At 42.9% G+C, this 26,360-nt stretch overlaps 1 protein-coding gene across 2 annotated transcripts in view; it reads left to right on the top strand.

The window, feature by feature from the left end:
- The window catches only part of Smu1 (Smu1 spliceosomal factor), an 83,969-nt gene that overhangs the window by 31,729 nt on the left and 25,880 nt on the right, over nt 1–26,360 (top strand). For both annotated transcript variants that reach the window (XM_080286008.1, XM_080286009.1), the window contains exons 4-7: nt 19,980–20,182; nt 20,998–21,192; nt 23,872–24,002; nt 24,563–24,690. In XM_080286008.1, coding sequence (XP_080142134.1) covers nt 19,980–20,182; nt 20,998–21,192; nt 23,872–24,002; nt 24,563–24,690 — 657 coding nt within the window. The remainder of the gene's footprint in view (nt 1–19,979; nt 20,183–20,997; nt 21,193–23,871; nt 24,003–24,562; nt 24,691–26,360) is intronic.

Raw genomic sequence — 26,360 nt, 5'->3', positions numbered from 1 at the left:
GGAATTTCAAACTCCCTAACAGTGTCTCTGTTATCACTATGGATCCACAACCCTGTAATGACCACAACGTCAAAATGTTCTGTAGCCATGAATGTCTTGAGTTCAGACAGTTTGTTTCAAACTGAGCTAGCATTGAAGAAGACTTGCTGAAAGGGGCTTAAGCCTTTTCCTGGAACCTCGTAACCATTCCTGCTTCTTGGAAGCACTAATATGTCTGGAGGTAGTTCTTTCTCTGTTGGGCAACTTTCTCACTTGCCATCAGAGGAAGAATTTAGCAACTGTTGTTCCCCAATTTGAGGAGTTTGATTGCTTTTCTGGGGTTCAGAGTCTCCCAGCTGCCATAGAATAGTTCTTCATTGAGGCAAAGCCATCCTGTGACATAGTCGCCTCTCTCTTTTGGGGGTCTTCGAACTCTGGTGGAGAACCTCCAGTATTTTTTGAGAAAAGAACTCTTTCTTTCTCTGAGGCTATTTCTCTGACTTCAGAGGAGAATCTGTTGATGTCTGCTGCATCTCAGTTGGACTGCTTGCCACCACATCATGGCTTAGCCTCAGCAAGATAAAGAGATGCTGATTGAAGAAGTCACCAAAGTGAGTCTTCCTGCTGTCACTTAAATGTGCACCATCACCAAGTTAAAATTTTTGTCACCCATAGAACTCGTCAAATAAGTCAACAAATTTCACTCCTCACTGGGTGCACAGGTCAGCTAACCTGGACTTTATTCCTGTTTCTTTAGTGATGGCATAATTACCAGCTGACATCCATGGCTAAATGCAGAGAGAGAGAGAGAGAATATAAGATTTGCAAATGAAATGTTAATGAGAGAGAGAGAGAAAGAATATCATTTAATCCTTGACTGTGATGATGATATTATTATTAAATTCTGGTAGTTACTAGTGGTGACCATCATCCAGTCACTTGATGTAGAGCTGCCTATGTCATCTTTAGGTGACAGTTTGTGTGGTAACCATATTACCAAATAATGGAATGATGTGGAGCCTACTGTAATGCCCTTGTTAACTGGGTGCAGAGATGCAAATGTGGCATCCATTCAGGATCCAGACCTCAGCATACTTCCACCTGCCTTGCCACAGCGAGGTACTGACCATTGCAAGGGGACATCAGCTCATTGCATGGGCCAGCCCTGCAGGGGTGATTTCTTGCCTATGGTTGATGGGTCTGCTTGATCAGACAGACTGGAGTTGATCTACTGCTTCTAGTATTATGAAATTCTTCTTTTCTTGCAAGCGTCTTGTAGTCAGGAAGGTGATGGAGATTGTTATAACAGTAATGCTTCCTTTATGGCAGACCCTCCTGTATGGTAGTTGAATAAAATCATCTAGAGTTATAAAGAATAAAATGAAATAGATGTCATCATATTGAAGGAATATAGAAGTGTTAGGCAGCAATATCATCTTTTTCTGTGCAATGAGTTTTGTTTATTCTTGCCACTTGTGGATGATTTTATTCAGTTTAGGAATAACCTCATGTTGAAATTGGTTAATAAAGACTATCATACCTTCCAGAATGAAGTCTCTCACAAGCTGAACACAGCCATCTGGAGATTGCAAGAATTAAAATTAAAAGACATAGATTGGAAGAATTAAAATTAAAAGACATCAGTGTACTGAAAGAACAGTTACAAGGCACCAGTCAGGGTGAAGATTATCTAGTGTATAGAGGTGCACATGACATTGACTCCAGCTGATGCTCTTTTTAGATTTCTTCTTGCTGCATCCAGATGATTTGATTGAATTTAGCTAGACTTCTCATATTGAAGAGATATGTTAACCCATCCCACCCGGCACATCTTCCCGCAAACCCTTCCCTCAGCCAGGAATTCCAGAGAGAAATCGTGAAATCGTCTCTTTTTAAACCTTCATATCTCAGTTAATACTTAACTGGGAATAAAAAACAAGGTGTCATAATACTCATCAGTCCTTCAACTTCAAGCTGATTACATCAGATGGTCCATGAAGTGTGTGTAGGGAGAGTGAGTGAGTGGGGAAAGGGGGTAATTTTTGTTATTTTTTTTTTGCTGGTGTCTGTATGCGTGGTAAAGGTTCGGTGACAACTAAGGCTTAGACTTGCCCTCCACAATAATAACACTTTGATAAGGCTTCCAGAAGACCAAAATCCACTACAAACATAGTGAAAATTTTTTACTTGCTGCTGGGAGGCTGGTAACCATAGCAACAACCTTGAGGCCAGCTTCCTGCTCACCTCACCACCACTCTGCCTTACGGACAGACAGACACTCTCTCTCTCTCTCTCTCTCTCTCTCTCTCTCTCTCTCTCACACACACACACACACACACACACACACACACACATAAGATTTTCTCATATAAAGAGAAATGAGAACAGTACTAAGGGGAAATTACTCATCATGGAAAGAAGTGACTAGTGGAGTACCACAGGGCTCAGTGCTGGCACCAATCATGTTTTTAGTGTATATAAATGATATAGACAGTAACACTGGAAATGAAAGCTGTCTAAATATGTTTGCAGATGATGCAAAAATACAAAGGAGAATTACTAACACAGACTCTTGTAAAGAGCTACAAGAAGAATTAAATAAACTTCATGAATGGAGTAATACATGGCAAATGGAATTCAATGTGGACAAGTGTCATGTAATCAAGTTTGGTAAAAGTGGAAAAAGACCTGATTGGGATTATACGTTAGGAAATAAAACCCTACACACATCAGAAAGAGAGAAGGACCTAGGTGTGATTATCAATAACAGACTATCTCCGGCTGACCACATCAGTGAGACGGTACGGAACATGTATACGAGGTGTGTCAGAAAAGTTCCAGAACTGATGTCACAAAAGATATATTTCAAATCCAGACTACAAACTACAGTTGCCCCCTTCGAAGTAATCCCCCTGGAGTCTAACGCACTCTCCCATCCTTCTCTGCCACGCCTCTATGCACTCCTGGAAGGAATCTTCCGGGATCCTCCGCAGCTCTGTCGTCATGGCCATCTTGATGTCTTCCACGTCTTCAAAACGGGTCCCTTTGATGAACCCCTTGAGCTTGGGGAAGAGGAAAAAATCACACGGAGCCAGGTTGGGTGAGTAGGGAGGTTGCTCCAGCACGGCGATGTTCCTCTCAGCCAGGAACTGTCAGATGCTCAGGGCATTGTGCGCAGGCGCGTTGTCATGGTGAAGCAGCCACTAATTGTCCTGCCACAACTCTTGCCTCTTTTCGTGCACTGAACGAAGCAAACGCCGCAGGATCTCTTTGTAGGCGTGCTGGTTAATCGTCTGGCCCTGTGGCAAGAACTCGGTGTGGACAATGCCCCTCACATCGAAGAATGCGATCAATATGACTTTGACTTTGGACTTCCACTGTCTTGCTTTCTTCGGCCTTGGCGAAATCGGACTCTTCCACTGAAGGCTCTGGCTTTTGATCTCCGGGTTGTACGAGTACTCAAAGATCCTTGACTTATCACTGGTGATGACTCTCCCTAGCAAGTCTGGTACGGTTTCAAGATGATCCTTCTGGTCATCATTCAGCAGCTTCGGCACCATCTTTGCTCAGACTTTCCGCATACCCAAATCTTCAGTGATAATCTTCCAGACACTGTCCCAGTTCATGCCCAGCTCATTTGCGATCAGTCAAACAGTCAACCGACGATTGCCACACAGTCTGCCTGACACGCTCAACTTTGGCCTCAGTCCTGCTCGTTGAATGCCTTCCGCTCCTGGGGTCGTCTTCCGTGTCCTTGCATCCCTCTTTGAACCTCTTGTACCACTCAAAAACACGTGAGCGTGACATCGTCTCATCTCTGTACACTTGCTGCAGCATTCCCAGTGCTTCAGACGGAGTTTTCCCCAACCGGACCAGAAACTTCAGGTTGGTTTGTTGCTCTGTGCTCATTGCTCGATGACCTGAAACAGAGGACATGTATATAAAAGCATGTGAAAAAAAGATCAATGGCTGCAGAGAGCTGAGATCACAGTCATATACTTCCTGGATATTACGTCACATGGTGATGCAACCCGCTAATCCCTCTCCCACTCATAGCTCGCACAGCACACTCAGTCCTGGAACTTTTCTGACACACCTCGTACACTGCTTGCAAATATGAGAATAACATTCACATACATAAATGAAGACATGCTAAGAAAGATAATAACATCATTCATCAGACCAACCCTGGAGTATGCATCAGTAGTCTGGAGTCCTCAAAAAACACATAGACAAGATTGAAAAAGTTCAAAGGGCCGCTACAAGATGGGTACCAGGCTTAAGGGATCTAAGTTATGAAGAAAGACTAAATAAACTGAATCTACCAACACTACAAGAGAGAAGGAAAAGAGGTGACATGATTATGCTATATAAATGCATATCAGGGAAGGAGAAAATAGACATAAATGATTACATAACCTATGGGGAAGCATCAGCAAGAGGACACTGCAAAAAAATGCATAAGAAGAGAGGTGATAAAGACGTAAGGAAATTCAGTTTCCCAAATAGAGCAACTGATCAGTGGAATGCACAACCAAATGAAATAGTGTGTGCCAAAACAATTCACAAATTTAAGGATATGTATGATAAATATGGTTTAAGACACGGGACAGTACGAGCTTGCCTCATTCCTGTAAAAATACAATTAGGTAAGAACACACACACACACACACACACACGAAGATGTATGTTTGGCTCTCATTGTCGCTCGATTCTGGCACTGCTGTACAACTAGAAGTCTGGGTGTTACAGCTGCTGCAAATAATACTATTATTATTACTACCACCACCACTACCACCACCACCACCACCACCACTACTACAACTACCTCTACTACAGCTACTACTATTTTTAGAACTACCACTAGTACAAACACTACTACTGCTACAACTACCACCACTACAACTACTACTACCATTACTATTACAGTTAATGTCACTACTATGACCACTACATAAAATCTTTAAAAATATATATGTACAAAATAATTATACTGTACATGTACTGTCCATAATTGAAAATACCGTATTTTCCACTATAACAGAATTTTTTTTCCTGTGATTTAGACTTTTTCATTTTAATAGATATACACACGAAAGTTTTCAGTAAAAAATAAGGCACTGATTTCATCATGAAACAAACTTTCTGTTTCCGTTATTCACGTAAATTGACAAAGCGGTGTTGCAAGGCACCACGTTTCCTCATCCTTCCCTCCTCCCTTTCTCCACTCCACTACATTTTCCACTATAAATTTTTTTTCCTGTGATTTGTACATTTTCATCATAACAAACATACACACAAGGAAGCTTTCAATAAAAATAAGGCACTGATTTCATCATGAAGCAAACTTTCTGCTTCCATTATTCACGTAAATAGAGAGGGGTGGCACAAAACTCGACGCACCTTGTTTCCTCCTCCCTTCTCCCTCCCTCCTCCACCTCCTCCCTTTCTCCACTCCTTACCTCCTCTTCCATTTCCTTATCCTTTCCAATATCCCTCTCTCCAGGATCGTCAATACCCTCTGAACCATTTTCATCATCAGAAATAGCAGCTGAATGTACAGAGGGAAATGATGGGCTCACAGTGGAGTCATGTCCTCCACTCTTCTCACACGACACATAAATATGGACACTTACTATGGCGGTCGCTTCTCTGAGAGGAAGAGTCACTTTCTCCACTCACAGTTGGTAGTAGTAGTCGTTCCCTAGGCAGTCTGGCCGAACAGCCCCGGTCCCCTTAGGAAGGCCATGGCCAAGACTGGGCTTTCCCACAGAGCTCTCAAAGAGTGTATGTTGCGTTGTTGGCATGGGTGATTGTGTGCAATGCAGTCTTCCATAATGTGCTTAATATATGGGGTGCTGTGTTGCATCCTGGACAGGCATCAGCGACGGAGTCATCCAGCCTCTTTTGGTAGCTTAAGAGGGCTGGATGGTGCCTACATGTCAGCCTGGCCAGGTAGACCCTGTCCTCACGAGGGAGCTAGGATTCAGAAGGGTGGATGTCAGGAGGCCGTGCATGCAGCTGTGTGTTGTCTTTAAGTGACTGAATGGAGCAGCAAGTGATCAGAGTGTGGATATGCTTCTGGAAGCTGGTCTGAGGTGGGCGAGGGGGGAGAGATGACAGCATTTGTGTATGATATCGTGTGCTGGGTGTTGGTTTGATGTTCATTGGTGTGGGTGTATGTGCTGCCATATAATATAGTGGATGTTGTGGGTTTGTGGAGGCTGCAGTAAGATACTGGGTGCCTCTCATGTCTAGATGATCCTTGACTTTGAGGACTTTGGTTTCTTGATGTAGGTGGTCTATGGGTGTAGTAGCTGTGCGCCCTGTGATTATTTTTAGGGCTTCTGTATGATCTGTAAAGTGTTGTAGTGTGTTTTGGAGAGGTTACGAGCCCAGGCAGGGCTTGCATAATTCATCACTGAATGTATGTATTGTTTGTTTACTGTGGTGGTGGTTTCTTTATTGTGTCCAAATGTTGTGTGGGCAAGTGACCTCAAAGCATTTCAGTCTTGGTGTTATTTTATTTTTAATGTTTATGATGTGTTGTTTAAATGACATTGATGTATTGTATGTTACACCAAGGATTTTGTGTGTGTGTATGTGTGTGTGTGTGTGGTAGGGGATTGTTCTTTATGGTGAGGTGTGGAATGTGACTGTGTTCTGCTGTCCAATTTGTGAGAAGGGTCACTGTAGATTTGGCTGGGGCTATTTTGGGCCAGTTTGTGGTTAACCATTCATGTAGTGTGTTGAGGTAAGGTTGGATGATGTGTGCAGCTGTGTTTGCATTTTGGTGCATACATGTAAGTGTTATATCATCTGCATAGGAAGCTATTGTATCTGTGGTGTGTGGGATGTGGGTATGTCGTGCATGTATAAGTTAAAAGAGTGTAGGGGACAAAACAGATCCTTGGGGGACGCCATTTGTGAAGTTTCTGATGTTAGAAGACTGATCGGCAAATGTTAAGTGTGCACGTCTGTCTGCTAAGTAGTTTGTCAGCCATCTTTTTGTGTTATTGTGCACGTTTGTGTTGAGTATTTTGTTTGTGAGGTTGTGGCGGGGGATGGCATCAAAAGCTTTGCTAATGTCTAGTGTGATTAGGAGTGTTCTGTGTGGTGGCCTAGGTGAATTCATGCCATCGAAAACTGTCTGTGTAAGGTCTGTAAGAAGGGTGTTTGTGGAGTGTAGTGGCCTAAAGCCATGTTGTGATTGGGCCAGGGGAATGTGAGGTGTGACTGGTTTTAGTACCAGTCGTTCAGTGACTTTGGAGGTAGTGCAGAGGAGTGTGATGGGGCGGTGTGAGGAGGGTAACGTGGGGTCTTTGTTGGGTTTAGGGATAATGATGATAATGCCATCCTTCCAGATGTTGGGTATTATGTTGTGTGAGTAGCTGTAGTTTGATATGTTGGTGAGTGCTTGTATGCCTTGTGGTCCAAGGTTGGTGATAATGTCATCTCGATTTCTCTCCCTATTGCACTGTCACTAAGGCCTTTTCTTTTCTGGCCCTTGGACTTCATTGATGTTGAAGTTGCCAGCCGCAGTCGCTCACCCATGGGTCCGGACACAGGGAAAACTTTTTGTATAGGTCTGTCCATTACAGGGATATGCAGGTGACTGGAGCATGACTCAGATGTGTGCAGGGGGGTTGCCAGTGGCTGCGTGTGGTGGAAATAGCCCGCGAAATATTCAAACAGTGCTGCGAAACACTAGATCATGTATACGTGTCATCCGAACGGCCCTGGAAGGACATGTATACGCGACACCTGGACGGGATGAGTTAAAGGTGTATCTAACCACTCTGGTTCATAAAGTCTCCTAATCTGAATTGAGAAGCCAGTAGATGGCAAGAATAAAATGAACAACATGTTATCAGACTGAATGGAATAAGAGATGGTTGGAGGTTGGTTGATCACACAAAAGCCATGGGGGATGAAGGCCAGGGCCGGTATTAATAAAAACTTCTAGGAGTACTCCTAAAATTGCTACTAAAAGTGGTTGTAGCTGAGAGTTGCTTCTAAAAGTTCCTCCTAGGAGGACTCGTAGTAGTAACTTCGCTCCTACCATGAAGTGTTACCAACACACAGGATCTCTGCTTAATATATTTTAAAAATTACCATTACAAAGCCTTAGAGTATCAGTATGTAGTTTAAAAATGAAAAACTAGTTTTTATATATAGAAACAACATCTATTTGATCATATATTATGAGTCTTTACGAATGGTGATAAAATGGATAAAATGTAAACGCATCGTGTGGTCAGCTGATCGTACCTGCTACCATCGGGGCATCATGTGTACATGGTACAATGACCGTCAACAGTGGCACAATTTCAAGATTCCACGGCTGCAGATAAATTCAGGAGAAAGAGAAACTGGATGGAGGGAGTGTACGAGGGACCTTCTCAAACCTCTTAACAATGTGTAGAGCAGTTAGAGCATAGAGTATTCCGTTATCACATTGCTCACTGATGACTGCGACGGTCCAAAGTCATCACAATTACACTCTTGCATTTTTCCAGTTGCAAGGTACCTAAATAGTACCGTATCAATACTTTCATCTCGGATGTGAGAGGATGGTTTCGATGTGTGGGCCTTTCCAGTACATCTCTTATTAAATCAGTAATAAACAGAATGCCCTCACGATCGAAACGGTACCTTCTTACAAGTTCTTGATCATCATATTCCATGAATTCATCCTTCCGAGCTCGAAAATTTCTGCGTGGTGGATGGTGTCTGTCAGCCATGGTCTATGTTGTCTTGTCTCTTGGTGTTTGAGGGACGCAGCTACTGTGTTTACCGTCACTAAAAGCCCTCCTAACTCCTTAAAAGTCCTTGTGGAGGACTTTTATTTTTTAGCGATTTTACGAGTAAACTTAGGAGTTGAAAGTAACTTTTAGGAGTACTTCTAGAAGTTAGGAGCCAAATTTCACTTTGAGAGCAACTTTTACTCCTAGGAGTTTTTATTAATACGGGCACAGGTGTCTTCCCTTAATTTTTCGCCCCTGTGTGGTGTTATTTGGTGCTGTTACCATTAACAGATATTTTCTTGAGTTCGTTTGGTTTTTAAAGGCTCCAACATGCTTGCATGCGTTGGCCTTGGTCACCTAATGGCAGCTCTCCACACTGCACGATCCATTGCAGCCTCCCTGTTCAGTCCCTTAACCCTGAGGTCACACTTAATGACCTCGTCCCATGTCTTTCTTGGTCTACTCATAATCCCACCCCCAATATTAACACTTCTCACGTTCCTCACCCAATTATCATCCCCCATCCTCTCCACATGTCCAAACCATCTCAATCTACCTCTCCTCATCACAACACCAATACACTCCAGTCCCATCCTACCTCTCAACTCTTCCATCGTGAACCCAGCCCCCCCAGGCCTTGGACGCAGGGACGCACTACACATCCACCTAATCATTATCATTTCTGTACGTCTGAGCTGGCGAATATCCTCCTCCTTCACTGCCCTGGTCTCACTACCATACAACATTACTCTCCTAACACATGCTGCATACAAAGGCCCCTTAGCACGTAGGGAGAGTCCTCTCAATGTCGGGAGAGGCAAGAGCTCCCTGAACTTCTTCCAACCACTTCTCATCCTAGCCACAGAGCTAGCTCCAGCCCCACCTCCAGCACACAACATGTCTCCCAAAAAACAAAACTCTTCCACACACTCAAGAGATTCACCAGCAGGTTCAATTCTTTCACGTCTGACAATCCCCACCTGCTCTCCCTGACACGCCGTACACATAAAATCAGCATTATCTCGCAGTCTATCTCTGATACCACTACATCTCTTATGCACCCATTTATCACAAACACTGCACAAGATGGAATTACTTCCCACGCCCTTGTGGCAAACTGCACATGGCCACTCTCCTTCGTCTTTGACAGTACCGCCACCAACCTTAGATATCATCACTTTTGTTTTATCTGCATTTACCCTTAAATCCTTTTGCCCCATACCATCTCTCCACTTCCTAAACCTTTCCTCTGCCTCCCTTTCGTTCTCTGCAATCAACACCAAATCATCAGCATACAAGAACTCTCAAGGGAGTCCGTTTCTAAAGTCACGTGAAAGGGCTTCAAGTACCATGATAAACAACATGGGACTCAAGACTGACCCCTGATGCACACCAACATTCACGGAAAACTCATCACTCAAATCTCGATTCACTCTTACCTGGGTGTGAGCACCCACATACATAACCATAACCACACTAACCAGCCACTCCTCCAAGCCAAGCTTTCTCATTGTCCACTTCACCACCTCTCTAGGGACTCTGTTGAAGGCCTTTTCCAAATCAACAAAAACAAAATAAAGATCCCTTCTCCTACCAATATATTTTTCCTGAAGCTGTCGAACAATGAATATGGCATCAGTGGTCCTCCTACTGGTATCAAACCAAACTGCATCTCATCAATATTCACTCTTTCTCTAATCATACCTTCTAAAACTCTCTCCATTACCTTCATTATCTAATCTAAAAGCTTTATACCTCTATAATTTCCTCTTTCCAGGGCATCACCCTTCCCTTTATACACATTTACAATTGCACTCTTCAGCCAATCATCTGGGACAACACACTCATAAATAATCCTATTAATCAGGTCAGTGACTAACTTCACCCCTATATGGGGGGGAGGCGTGGCTCAATCGGTAGAGAGGTGGCCTGCCATTCTAACGGACCCAGGTTCAAATCCCCGCTGGGGCAGGGAACAGTTTAAGGATTTGAATTTCATTAAATCAGGCTTTACTGATCTACCAGAAGACCCGCCGACATGTTGTAAAAATACCCCCACTAATACCAATACACCAGTCCTGTATGAGACAGCCCTAGCATGTATTCAATATGGACTGTGGGTGTTAGCGCCGAAGTGGTGACATGTAGAGATGTATGGTATGTAGGAGGACTGCTGGGCCTCGACAGCAGGCTGTGAAGCCTATGCCCAGAGTCGAACACACACACACACACACACGCACAAAAAAAATTCTTGAGGCCTTCAACATTTCGGCAGTCAACCCAGACACACCTGCTGCCTTCCCCACCTTCATCCTGCCTATTGCCTCACTTACAGGAGCAGCGTCAATCAAAGGCCAAGGGCCAGACACTGGATCTGCTGGCTTCAAACCTTCTCTGTCCCTGTCAAACTCCTCATTCAACAACCGGTTATAATGCTCTCTCCATGCATCTTTAATATCCTTACTGTTCACCACTACCCTTCCTTCATCATTCTTCACACACTGCTCACCTATAATATCCCGATTATCCCTCTTCACCTGACCTGCCACCCTAAATATCATATTTTTCCTTTCCCTATGAATTAGGTTATCAAGTAAAAGTCTCTGTGACTCAGACTTTGCCCTGTATACCTCTCTTCTAGCCCTACACTTGGCAGCCAAATATTCCTCTTTGCTACCACCCTTCTTCCATTCCCAGAAAACCCTTCTTTTCTCCTTAACTGCAGCTTCTACACCCTCATCCCACCACCAAGTTACTTTATGTCTTGGTGGTCCTCTTGTCCAACCGCATGTTACATCAGTAACTCTCAAGAGATTGTTCTTGAGGGCTCTGTACTGTTCATTAACACCTCTGTCTACAGCTCCCTGTTCAGCCACCACTCTCCTCAACTCACCGTAGATGGCATCCCATACTACTTGGTTTTTCAGCTTCCATATTTTCCTCATAGGTACATAAGTCATCTTTTTCATCACTCGTTCTTTAAGCACCATATCACAAATCAGTAGTTTGTGCTGCTGCACACACTCCTCACTTCCTATAACTTTAACATCCCTCACTAACCTCCTATCGGCCCTCCTAACTAGAAAATAATCTATCTGACTGCTATTTCCCCCAGACTCATACATAATTAACCTACTGTCTCTTTTCCTAAAATATGTGTTGCACACAATCATGTCCGTTGCCAACCCAAACTCGAGTATCCTTTCCCCTTCTGCATTCCTTATACCATATGCACATCCCCCATGCACTCCTTCATAATCTTGTGCTACTTCACCTACATGACGATTTAAGTCCCCTTCCAAAACCACTATCTCATCATCCTGCATACCACCCACTACATGTATTAAATCATCCCAAAATCTATCTTTCTCTGCTTCATCCAATCCTGCCTGTGGAGCATATGCCGATATAATCGCAGCTATCCTTCTACCGAACAGAATTTTCACAACCAATATCCTATCGCTTACTCTCATAACATTCATAACATGTTCCACCCATTTCTCCGCAACCATCACACCAACACCTCCATATCCTTCTGCCCCCCCTTGCCAAAACAACTTATAGCAACAGTCCTTCCCAATAATCTTTCTGGCTGATCCACCCCTGTACCGGACTTCCTGCAAACACGCCACATCCACCCACCTCCTACTGAATGCCTCAACGACTTCCCCTGCTCTTCCCCTCAACTTTCCACATTCCATGAACCCACCCTCATCCCCTTGGGTGATCTACTGTCCTCAGGCTTGCTTTGAAACTTTTTCTTGTGTTTTGTCATCTTCAGGATTAATAAAGGGGGATAGACATACCACAGGCCCCACTCACTGCACAGTCCCAGGTCCAGGCAATGGATCTGGGACCCCTAGCCCACCAGCTTACCAGTGGCTTTGGTAGTGGCCTCGGGGCACCCTGCCAGGACAGCTGCAGGGACACCCTCCAAGCGCGCCTTGGCACTACAACTATCCCGCCATTATACACCCACTGATAGGGCGGCCTCCTGGGGCGCTACTCCCAGGTTCGGGCCCCTCTCTATTGGGCGGAAGTGGCAGTCTGGGAACCGCAATGCCCTGTACCCTCTAGCACAGGCCTGAGCCCCATCTCACCCTGGACCCAAGATCTATGCCGGCAGAATCCACGTAACGCCTCCCCCCAGAAGTCCACCACGAGGTAGCAGGGGCAAAGTTTTCTGGCCGCATGCCCTTGCTGGCGCCAACCCCTGTAACGTAGTGGGATACGTTGTGTGAAATGCAAAGTGCATGTGGTGTAGTGCATAGATAGTTAGAGGAAATGTTTGGGAGAGTATGCTGGTCTACTCTCCATGTTACTGTCACACTGAAAAGGTCAGCAAAGGGGGATGGTTAGATAGCTAGTGAAACAGGAGCTCCAGCTCTCCCTATCACCAGCATTCCCATTCCCCTCTGGAGTACCACCCTGTTCGGCCCGTGCTACGGCGTCCTCCTTCTTGAGTGAATACAGTAATTTCTGCATAACCAGAGGTGCTAATATCAAGAGGATTACTGATGTAACCTACAGTTTTTAGATATGGTATCATAGTATTTTATGGTACCGTAAGATTGGGCTATTTGACTCTCCCGGGGCAGTTAGACTTAATAACGGGTAATGAGACTCAGGTGATCCAGACAGTGTAAATAGGGATGTATTTGATGTTTTCATATGGTACTTTATTCAAAAATCACTAATTTATGTTGTAAATGAAATTCAGGGATTGCTTGCTGAAGGTGACTTGTGATCAATTTTCATTCCTGTTATTTTCAGATTTTTTTGAGCTGTGATTTACAACAATTAAGGCAAGATTAATTGTATTTTCCTCCACTGTCCTTGCAATATATTTAAACAAGAGTGTTATTAACCCCTTACCCGTGGGCTGTCACTACTGTGACGCTCTTTACATAAGTACCATACCGCAGGGTGTCACTTCTGTGATCCAGGGATTTTTTAAGTCACCCGGGCATTCAAGTGCAGTCTTGTATCATCTATCTGTACTGCCAGTGTGTAGCTATAGGCAGCGCTGCTACTACCACTGGTACTCACATCCAGTGTTACCAATTTAGCCATTTTTCTGTGTCTGCCTTGCCTCCCAGCCTCCCCTCCCTTACCCCCTCCCCCACCTAACTACAGCCTGGCGGTGCAACGGAACTCCTGACTGGTTTTTTTCCATTCACTTTTTCCATTGAAATGTGCCCTATGCCCTATTCTCATACTTAAAAATATATAAAAAAAGGGAAAAGGCTAATTGACACTGCCATTGGCCATGAAGTAGCTAATTTATCACCTGACAACACCCATGCACGTGCACTTGGTTGCTAATTTTCCCTGTTCATTACCCAATGAAATGTCCCTTATGACCTATTCTCATGCTAAAAAATATAAAAAAAAAGAAAGTGAAAAGGCAAGTGATACTTCCATCGACCTGGAAGTAGCACTGCTATCCCCGTGGGAGGGGCATGGTGTGGTCCAGCCATCCCAGTGGGTAACGGGTTAATGTGTCTCCATCTACCAAAGTAAGTTAGCTGCTTTCATTTATAAAATACAGTACAGGCATACCCCAGTTTAACGATGCAGTTGGTTAGATAAAAACCCATCATTAGGCGGGGCATCATATCTTGGGGTAGATTTAACACTTAAAGTACAGGGATGCATTTTTGAGCTTTGGGTTTCCCCCCAACCAAGTCCTAAACCCACCCAAATGAGTTCAAAAACAAATTTCTAGCCAACCTAAACCCCCAAATAAGCTTTAAAACAAGCTAAATCAAGCCTGAAAGCAGTTTATAACTCACCCAAAAACAAGCTAAACTAAGCCTAAAGGCAGTTTATAACTCTCCTATTCCCAAAAAATAAAATCTGAAAATCATCAATTATGAGTTCAGACTTAGTACACTGTACCCAAAAATGATAATGTTCATCCCACCTGTGACTAAAACACATTAATCTAAGTCTAAAATCAGTTTATAAATCAACCTAAGCACAAAATTTAAATATAAAGTATCATCAAAATCGGTTTTAAAAAATCAAAGCCCATCATTAAACTGGGGTTTGGCCATTGTTAGGCAGGGTAGGGTGGTATTTCTACCCCCATCGCTAATCTCGGGTATTGCATATAGAGGTATCGTATCTCGGGGTCTGCCTGTATTATGATTTTAGACTTACGGGGCAGTTTGATTTGGCCCCCTGGAACAATTTGACTTGGCACTCTGGGGCAATTTATGTGCTGCAACTTCATCAGGTACTGTCTGGACAGCTGTAGACACTACACCACGGATTTCAAGGATAATCTCCCAGGTACAGACTGGGTATATAGCTTCCTGAAGAGACACAGTCCTGCTGTCCAGCAGGATATGCCAGAATATTTAAAAGAAGCGGGCTGCTGTCTCTGAAGTCGTCATAGTGGCCTACTTTAAAAAGCTAGAAGACAGATCTTAGAGGAGTACCTCCTGCAAGCATCATCAACTAGGACAAAACCAACATCACAGATGATCCTAAGGGAAAGCTCCAGATATTTCAGATTGGTATAAAACATTCGGAGCGTATCATGAATACGACGAAGAGTTCAACATCCATCATGTTCTCCATCACTGCCAGTGGAAGGCACCTTAGTCCATGTGTTGTTTACGCTTGCAGTAGTCATGAATTGAAGGAGGACCAGTCGAACTTCTTCTGGCTGGTTCAATTAGAACTGAAGCAGGGAGACCAGAGAGGTGGGTCTCCTGAAAGCAAACAACCAAAGGACAATACTGGGCAAGAAGGCATCGAAGGTCAGAGTGATTCAAACAAAACCTTCCAATTTTTCACTGAAGGAAAGCCCACTGAGTCCAAGTACCCCACATCTGGTGTTGATAATCATTATTTTTATTTTTCACGGAAGGCAACGATTGATCATGTGTGTGTGGATGAAAGTATGAGAAGATGTGTAATGGATGCAAGAGTATATAGAGGTTGGGGGAGTGCACTTTTGGATTAAAGTCTACATAAAATGGGGAGGTAGAAGAAGGGAAGGACAGGAAGAAGTAGTACATACAATGAGGGTGGAATAGTTACAAAAGGAAAAAAGGTAGAATATAAGAGGGAAGTGGAGGAGCAATTAGGTGAGCAGATGGGGGATGTGAAAGGTGTGTGCAAGATATTCACAGAAATCTGTGCAGCATGTGAGGTGGTGTGTGGGGTGAAGAGAAGACGAAAGGGGATGCAGAGAACAGCATGGTGGATTAAAGAGGTGAGAGAGGCTGTGGTACAAAAGAAGAAAACATATAGTGAGTGGATGAGAAATAGGGGTGTGGAAGAAGTTCAGAGATGGAAGAGAGAGTTATATGTAGAGAGGAAGAGAGAGGTGAGAAGATTAGTAAGAGAGAGTAAGAAAAGAGTGGATGAGGAACTTGAGTGTAAAGTGGAGGGAATGGAAGAAAATGTTCTGGAAAGAGGTAAAGTAAGTTAGACAGGGTGCCAAGAAGTTAGCTAGGGAGTGAAAGATAAAAATGGAAGGTTACTAGTGGAGAAGGGAGAAAAAGTGAGCTGATGGAGAGAATGCTTTAAGGAATTGTTGAACGTATATCAGTAGGATGGAAGTTATGGAAGCAATGAAGAAGGTTAAAATGAGGAAAGCTGCAGGAATTGATGGAGGGTGTGGTGAAATGCCGAAGAATGGGGGAGAGATAGTAGTAGAATGGATATGGAGGATGTGCAGATTGGCATGGGAGGGGAGGAAGGTACAGTCCTGGAGGATTGGAAGGTAGGTATAATTATTCCCCTGTACAAAAGAAAAGGAGAAAAAGTAGTGTGTGTTAATCATAGGGGCACATGTCTTCTTAATGTAATAGGAAAAATAAATGGTAGGATACTTATTGACAGAGTTAGGGAAATAAGAGAGGAATGAGTTGGAGAAGAACAGGGAGGTTTTAGGAAGGGAAGAGGTTGTGTAGATCAGATATTCATTCTTAGATCTTTAGTGGAAAAGTTTCTAGAGAAGGGAAAGAAGTTGTATGTGGCCCTCATGGATTTGGAGAAAGCGTATGATGGGGTGGATAGACAAGGATTGTGGAAAGTATTAAGAATATATGGAGTAGATGGGAAGTTGTTGAAGGCTGTGAAGAGAATGTATGAGGGTGCTAAGGTTGCAGTGCATGTGGGTAGTGAACTGAGTGAATTTTTCTCTTTGAAGGTTGGATTGAAACAGGGATGCGTCATGTCTCCATGGTTGTTCAATCTGTATATGGGTGGGGTTATAAAAGAGATACAAGGTAGGGCAGTGGATGTTGGAGTGGCCCCAGTGAGAGAGGGCAGTGTTTGAAAACTACCTATACTGTTGTTTGCAGAAGGTACTGTGTTGTTAAGTGAAGACGAAGGGGAGCTGCAAGGTTTGGTGGATGAGTTTGGGAGTGTATATAAGAAACAGAATCTAAAGGTGAATACTGTATAGGGAAAAGTAAAGTTATGGTTTTAGAGAGAAGTGAAGTTAGTGAATGTACATTGAGGCTGGATGAGGAGGATATGGAAAACGTGAGTTCATATAAGTACTTGGGCATGTGATGAGTAAGGATGGAAGTTTAGAGGGTGACGTGCTTGAAAGGGTACAACAGGGAAGAAAGGTTGCTGGTTCTGTGAAAGCATTTATAAGAAAGAGAACTGAGCATGGAATGGAAGAAGCTACTACATGATGGTATTGTGATACCATCTCTAACGTATGGAAGTGAAGCTTGGACCTTGTTGGAGGGACAGATGTCAAGAGTGAGAGCAGTGGAAATGAGTAATTTGAGAGGAGCTTGTGGAGTCACATGGAGAGACAGATTGACAAATGAGGAAGTGAAGGAGCATTGTGATGTGGATGTGATAGGAAGCGTTAGGAGAAACACACTGAGGTGGTTTGGACATGTGGAGAGGGTGGAGAGTTAGACTGATGAGGAAGAGTGTATGAGAGTGAGGTGGAGGGGAGGAGGGGGAGGGGGAGGCCAAGGATGAGATGGAGGGATGGAGTGGAGAGGTATATGAGAGAGAGGGGTGTGAGGTGGGAGCAGGGCAATGAAATGGCAGGGGACAGGGTGACATGGAGGCGATTTGTTTGTGGCCACCTCTTACAGGATTAAAACGTCTGGCAATAGATAGATAGATACAGTAGATAGTAGAGTATGTCTTTTCTGTGTTTTTCTATGTTAAAATCCATTTTCACATATGAAGTTGGATTGTTTGTGTATCAGTACCCATACAATAAAGCTTTTTATCCATCTATCCATCATCCAGTCCTATGTCACCCCATAAGGAGCGTAGGAACCCGGTGCTAGGCAAGTTGGTCCTGATGTTTAAGATGAGAGTGACCAGCCTCACTCATCCCTGAGTGGCATTATGTGAGCAGTAAACCCCAACCACCCTTTGGATATAAACCTGCACAGGCTCATCTGATTGGAGCACCTTAATTACCCACTAAGGACGCTCACCATCCACTCACTCGATGTAGTGCTCCTCTGAGGTGTCTGCCCTTTCCTCTCCTCCATCCTTCTTTCCATCAATCCTCTTCTGTCTTTCTTTCCTTCATTCTTTCCTTGTCCTTCTGCCTACGGGTGACTTTACACTCCCTCTTCTGTCTTTCTTTCCTTCATTCTTTCCTCTTCCTTCTGCCTGTGGGTGACTCTACACTGAGTGACCAGCCAAATGGTTTCCTTTAACCAGGAAACCATGTACTATGCTGGGTGGTAACCATATAACCAAATTTTGGCACCTGGTGGTTTAGTGGGTAATTACGGCACTCCAATTGGATTGAGCTAGTGAAGGTTTATATCCAAGGGATGGTTGGGGTTTATTGTTCACGTACGAGTAATGCCACTCAGGGATGAGTGAGGCTGGTCACTCTCATCTGAAATGTCAGGACCAACTTGCCTAGCCCCGGGCTCCTACGCTTCTTATGGGGCAATGTAGGATTGGATGATGATGATGATGATGATGATGATGATGATGATGATGATGATGATGATGACCACCAGGCACCACAATTTGGTTATATGGTTACCACCCAGCGCAGTGAACGGTTTCCTGGTGTACAGGAAACCATTTGGCTTGTCACTCAGTGTAGAATGAACCATCGGCAGAAGGAAGAGAAAAGAATGAAGGAAAGAAAAACAGAAGAGGGAGTGTAAAGAAACCCTTAGGCAGAAGAAAGAGGAAAGAATGAAGAAAGGAAGGATGGAAGAGAAGAAAGGGCAGACACCCAAAGCAGCACTACATCGAGTGAGTGGATGGTGAGCGCCCCCACCTGCCACTACTAAAGCTTTTTCATTGCCCAAAATGTTACAATACAAACCTTAGTACAATGAAAAATAGCCAGAAGTAAGTCAAAGAGTCCCATCTTACGGGGTCTTTATTGCCCCATCAGCTCTTCCATGAACCGTAGTGGTAGCTGGCTAGAGCACCTTAACCTGCTAGACCATTGGTCATACAGTATATATGTTGGTTGTAAGTTTACCACTTTTTCTAGTATATAAGTGGTTTTATGAGTTACAGGAAATTTCTCCTGGGTTATAGGAAATCCTATGCAGTTGTTGACTTTATACACGGGTTTTATTCGCGTCTGTGCAGAGTACAACTCTCATCTGTGGGGAGGCTCCCCACATACAGCTCTTCTCAACAAGATGGAGTCAAGGCTTTTTGTCTCATTAACTCTCCTTCTCTTACTGGCTGCTGTCAACCTCTGTCTCTTCGCCACACCGTTGCATCTCTATTTCTTGTCTATCGCTACTTCAGTGGTCATTGCTTCTCTGAACTGTCTTGCTTACATCCCTCCACCACTACGGAGGGCGCATAGCACCTGTCTAGCAGCAAACTTTCGTCCCTTCTCTGTCCAGCTCTCTAATGCAAGAGTTAACCGTTACTCCCAGTCCTTTATGTATACAACAGGTCAGCTCTGGAACTGTCTCCCTCTGTCTGTATTTCGTAATGCCTATGATCTCCAGTCTTTCAAATGCAGTGTGTCCAGGCATCTCAAAATTAATGGATCTTGAATTTGGCTCTCGGTTATCTCTCTCTCTCTCTCTTTTTTTTTTTCTTTTTTTTTTTGAGGGAACAATTTTGTGGGCTCCTGGCATTTGGTTCCTTATTTCTTGGGGAAAAAAAAAACTTGGCTTGTCATTCAGTGTAGTCACCTGAAAGTAGCACAGCATCAGGTGAGCGAATGGTGGACATCCCCATCTCCCACATTATTTTTATTGTGGAAGTAATCTCCCACTAACTGACGGTTATCTCTTACACTCTCCCCAGGTATGTGCATCTTGAAAACCTGATAGCACGCTCATACTTTGACCCACGTGAGGCATACCCAGAAGGCGTGACCAAAGAACGTCGTCGTGCTGCCATTGCAGCAGCCCTGGCTGGTGAGGTGTCGGTGGTACCACCTTCACGACTCCTGGCACTTCTAGGGCAGGCACTTAAATGGCAGCAACATCAGGGACTGCTGCCCCCTGGTTAGTTCACACTAAGGTCTGGGACTGTACTGATGGTCCTTGTTATATAGCTGTCACAGCTATTCTCATACATTTGGGACTGTAAATTGGGGAAAACAGCAAATCATCTGTATAGGTACCAGTGAAACTCTCAAGTGGCTACAGCCTGTCTGTAGTTTAGTGAGGAATTGACAGGGAAAATTTAAGTAAGCTGTAACAAGGGGTAGGAATGGTATATTTTTGTGAGCTAAGGAGACTCCCTAGTATCTCGTCCTTGCCAGTTTGTTTTTGTATATAGCCTTTTAAGATCTGTCGCATAGTATTTATGAAAGCTGTGACAATATTGAAAGGTGTACAATATACCCTGGATATCACTGGGGTTAGTTAAGTTCAGGGTTATGTAGAGAAAATTGAATCAGAACCATCCTAAGCCTTGTTTTACATATAGTAATGAAGGAAATAGCCGTAAGATCTCTTTATGATCGATTTAATGCATGGAATGTAGACTAAAACACCGAATTAGATGTGAGACACTTCAGGGATCAATGTACTATATGTTGTATGAGAATGCTCATTGGGCTGTGGTTTTGCTTAGTGTACCTTACTTTATTTCTCAGTCCATCTCTGCTGCTTCATATAACAATTTTCACCATCTTTTATAGTTGATCACTTAGTTTGTAACATGGCTAACCTACCTTTTGTTTTAGGTTGGGCAGTTCCCAAAGTAGTGAAGAGATTGTGAGCTGACAGTTTCTGGAAAATCAGTTTACAATATATATGCCACCCTGGATAGCAACTACAAGATCAAGGTACAGACTTTACCTTTTTCTCTTTAGGCACTCAGATTGATTTGTTCCGAGGTAAGGCAGCCATGAGGGAGCAGGAGGAGGAAAAGGTACCAACACAACTGGCCCGCTTCATACGCTTCCCACAAAAGGCCCATGTTGAAAGTGCTCACTTCAGTCCTGATGGACAGTACCTTGTAACAGGCAGCTTTGACGGCATCATCGAAGTTTGGAATTTTACCACTGGTAGATATTTATTGCCTTGTTGTAATATTTTGCTCCACCTGCTTTGTACCAATTCTTATAGGTTAGGAGGATTCAGTGGAAGCTTTGTCTTGAACCAAGTCAGTGATGGCCTGAGGAGTATGTGATTGGGGGGGAGGGGTAAGGACTGTTTTGACCAACTTGATCTGTTTGATGTTACGGTTTGACCAACTAAATAGGTGTCATAAACAAACCAAGCTTATGACAAAGTAATTTTTATTGTTACCCATACTTGTATTTAAGTAAAGCCACTTGAACTTGGACTCAAGCCTGAATTATTGTTGACAAGAAAACAGATACCATGTATATTATTTAGTAGTCTAATTAAACTACTGTAATTGACCAGTTGTGACATTTGGAGTTATTTATGACCAGACCAGTAGCAGGAGTGCAATAAAATTCCCCCCCCCCCCCACCATGCTGTGGGTGAAGGAGGTCCAGGTCCAGGTACGTTGATTACTATGGTACATGGTTTTGGCTTAGACTATTCTCATGACAGGAAGAAAACTAATGTATTTTGTATTTTGTCCTCCAAATATATATATATATATATATATATATATGTATTTTATGTGAGGAAGAAGGAACCAAAGGCCGTGAGCCTGCAATTATTGTTCCTTCCAAGATAAAAATAAAATACAAGTGAGAGCCAAATTCAAGATTGGATCATTTCAAGATGCCTGGACACACTGCATTTGAAAGACTGGAGATCATAGAAAACAGGAAACACAGACAGAGGGAGACAGTTCCAGAATTGACCTGTTGCATAAATGAAAGACTGGGAGTAACGGTTTCCTCTTGCATTAGAGAGTTGGACAGAAAAGGGATGAGAGTTTGCTGCTAGACGGGTGCTACGCGCCCATCATAGAGGTGGAGGAATGCATGCAGACAGTTCAGAGGAGCAATGACCATTGAAGTAGTGATAGAAAAAATATATAGATGCAACAGTGTGGCGAAGAGACAGGGGTTGAAGGGAGTCAGTAAGAGGAGGAGAGTTAATGAGACGAAAAGCCTTTGACCCCACCCTATTGGGTAGAGTGTATGTGGGGAGCCTCCCCACTCATGAGAGTTGTACTCCACACAGGGATGGATAAAACCCCTGTATAGAGTCAACAATTGTGCAGGGATAAAGAAGGAACGGAGTTTGCTTAGCACACCGACTCTCTTGGAAGCAGATTTTACAAGAGATGTAATATGATCTTTCCAAGATAAGTCCTGAGTAAGTGAAACCCCAAGCATGTTCAAGGATGATACAGGATTAACCTGAATATTATTAAACATTAGTGGGTATACGTGTGGAAGATTTTGTCGGGTTGATAGGTGTAAAAACTGAGTTTTTGATGCATTAAAAACAACATTATTTTTACCCCAGTCAGAGATACGAGCCAAGTCAGACATTAGGTGTGCCATAACCTCATTCCTTGTTTGCTGAAGTAACTGTCCTTTTATGTTAAAAAAAAAAAAAAATCACTCTCCACTTTTGACCAACTTAGTAATTATTTTTTTTACCAACTCAGAAACAGACATTTGGGGAATAACCTCCCCACCCCACCCGGTCGGGCTATCCCTGAACAAGTATGAGAGAATATTTAAATCAGAGATTTTGTTACACAGGTTGCTCTTGAAGTCTACTGTAGCTATCCTATGTTATTTTCAGTTCACTTAAGAAAAGGTAATGTGAAACGAGCTATAGTTTTTGTCTAATGCCAGGATAGCCTTCCTTTATTTTCCTGCAACATTTCTGCAAGGTACTTGAATGAATGTGGAACCTACAGAGTTTTATGTTTCTCCACATTATTGTTTCTTCCTGTGGATTCTGTCTACTTTATATTGCTTTAACCTCCACTGTATTTGATATGGGCCACTATAGACAACAATATTGTATTCTTGTGATTTTGCCATTAGCTTTGTTATGTCAAGACTTCCCCCCAAAAATATATATATATATATATATATATATATACACACAGTGGGCTCGCACAGTGTGCGTCACCGCAGTGCGCGATTCGCCTTGTGCACAAGTGACCAAAAATCATAACCAAAAACACTTTAATGCGCGAGTTTGCCGCACAGAACGCGAGGCAGAGGCAAGGAGTGCCTCAAAAATGCCATTTTCTACTAGTGCGCGACCACCCCTCACAGAGCGCTTCACGTGTCGTCATGTTGATGCGCAGAAATTCCCTCGGAACCCCTGTCATTTAAGGTCATCAGGCCTGTTGTCTACTGTTGTTAAGGTGACTACCCATATTTTTGTTATTGTAACTATAGCTTTAGTACAGTGTCTGAACCATGTGACCTTTATTATGTCTCTAAGGGCCAAAAAATGTCCAGGTGTGAGGGGGTACTGCCCATATGTAATTATTCCCATAAGATTATGTATTCCTAGTACGCGAATTCCCAGTGCGCGAGCTCGTGCACCGCCCAATCTCTTGCGCACTATGCGAGCCCACTGTATCTATACTGTATATAGAACATGGTAAGGTATGAATACTGATATGTAGGTTTCTGCATATCCCTCTCTTTACCTCATGTTATAGCAGTGCTTAGTAGTTGTCATGGTGAGACATTCAGAATAATTATCTTGCTGTTTCATCACATTCTTAATTGAATAACACTGTATCAGCTGTGTGGGGTATACAAAATTCTCTTTTTCCATTTCAGGCAAGATTCGTAAAGATTTGAAATACCAAGAAAAAGACTCGTACATGATGATGGAAACAGCAGTGCTTAGTCTGGCCTTTAGTCGAGACTCAGAGATGTTAGCGACAGGTTCACAGGGAGGCCAGGTCAAGGTAGGTCATAAGACACAAGGCTCTCCTATACTTTTTTTAAATTTTTTTATTTATTTATTTTATTTTATTTACTTACTGTATTTTTTTTTTTATGTGAAGCAACAGAATGTGGTGAAAGTTTCTTGGCCTGTCTGATGGAGCCAGGATTCCATGGGCTTGATTGATGAGTGAATGGAAGCATGGCCTATTGAATTGGGCAAACTTAGGCTGTCTGGACGTTACTGCTTCTTGCCCTGCCCTAGGGTGGGAAAAGAGGTCCAGATGATTATGATGATGCTGTTTCCTTTTGTGTTAATGCAGTCTCAAGTAGCCAAATTAGTTTGAATAAGAAGTACTTATGTATGAAAGTTTATTTGTAATGTAAAGTTAAGAGTCACTTACCTCAATTTTTTCCATTAATGCCAGGATTGCTTTTAACATATGTCTTTAAATTGAATTAATTGGGAATCATATCTTTTACATTATTATCTGAGGCACTTTTATTTTTAAACTGTTCTAATTACCTTTCACTGTGTCCAGAATATATTCTATAAAATGTTAATTTAATACATTATTCACAGGTGTGGCGAGTTAACACAGGTCAGTGTCTGAGAAAGGTTGAGCGTGCACACTCAGAGGGGGTGACATCCTTAGCGTTCAACAAGGACAACAGCCAAGTCATGTCTACTTCTTTTGATAACACACTCAGGTCAGAGAAGACAGAAGTCAGGCAGTCCTTTTTTTTTTTTTTTTTTTTTTTTTTTTTTTCCCCTTGAGTTACTGGACAAATAGCTACCAAAAAATTGCCTATTAAAATTCTTTTGCTGCCCTAAAACTATTTTATCTGTCTGTAGCCAGGTACCATATTCTTGGAAGAGGTAGCCACAAACAAATTCTTCCTATGTAACCCTGTTCTCTGCTATCAGGCTGCCCACCCACCAACTCACACCACCTTCACTCATATACCCCACCACTCTATCGCCGTATCTCATCCTCAGCCTTCCCCACCCTCATCATCCCTTCCACATGTACACTCACTCAGTCTTCAAAAGCCCGTACCATCCCATGGTACTTCATTTTAAGTCATCACGAATTCTAGTTCATGGCCAAGCTATCGCCGTATCTCATCCTCAGCCTTCCCCACCCTCATCATCCCTTCCACATGTACACTCACTCAGTCTTCAAAAGCCCGTACCATCCCATGGTACTTCATTTTAAGTCATCACGAATTCTAGTTCATGACCAAGCCCGCCAGGTGTCCGTAGTGTAGCTTCCAGACAGAAAGTTGAAACTTTGGACAACTCAGAATATCCATATATATGTATATATTTCTGACAAACATTATATTCTCATTTATTTTCTGTATAATATGTAATATATATGCAGTATTTTATCATAACACTGCAAGTGCTTCTTTGTCCTTGTGTTCGTTGTTGAGCGCGTTCTTCTTGGGATGTATTCAGTACAACCTTCACTCATTTTTCTTTAAATCAAGCAGCAGTATTCAGTGAATTCGTCCAAGTATTTTGTTGCAGTACGTTCCATTACATGGCAGTCATCTTCTAATCTTAGTAACACCATATGTAGTATCTTGCACTCATACCAAAATATGTTTCCCGACATGAACAATAACAAATCCAGCCCGGCTGACCGACCCCAGGTGTCGTCTGCACGGAGTGACACAGTGGAAGTTACCATTCCATTTGGTGCGCATGTACAGAGTGCCCTTTTAGCCACTGAAAGTATCCGCATGTTATCTCAAGTATTGTGCTGTTTATCAACAATCATTTTATGAAATACACGTGTCAGGATGACGATTGGATGTCTTCCTGACCTATAGGTAATTATAGGTCGCTATATTGATATACCTGTATATATGTGCATGTTACAGGCAGATTGTGAAATCAGTCAGTTCATGAATTAAGGTTAATTTAGTTTAATTTCATTTAGGTTAGGTTGATCTAAGATAAGGTTAGGTTAGGTAAGGTTAGTTTAGGTTTGGTTAGGTTAGGTTAGGTTAGGTTAGGTTAATTTAGGCTAAAGAGAAGGGAACAGTAACTTCCAGCATAAGTCACTCCGTGCATACAACACCGGCAGTGTGATTCATCCCGTGCAGTGTGGAGCCAAATTCATTTGAAAAGTGAACTGTTGCACAGCTTAAGTAATACTTAAGACAAAGGCCAGTGCCTCATTCGGGATATAGTAAAGGAAAATTAATACAGCTAGTGAGAAACTCTTGAACATTCTGATTTACTGGATCAAGCTGAGCCAACTGATGGCAAGAATGTAGGTGAATCGAGAGGGATTGTTTGTGTTAATGAGAAATTATTGGTATTCCCAGATCTCTCTTTATTAACGAATTGGGATGATAACCCATTT

The sequence above is a fragment of the Coenobita brevimanus genome, chromosome 110 (assembly GCF_032717465.1).
Source record: "Coenobita brevimanus isolate Jiangsu-jjx chromosome 110, ASM3271746v2, whole genome shotgun sequence".
NCBI lineage: Eukaryota > Metazoa > Arthropoda > Malacostraca > Decapoda > Coenobitidae > Coenobita > Coenobita brevimanus.
Note: the sequence above shows the minus strand (reverse complement) of the source record. Positions and strands in the feature narration are given on the sequence as shown.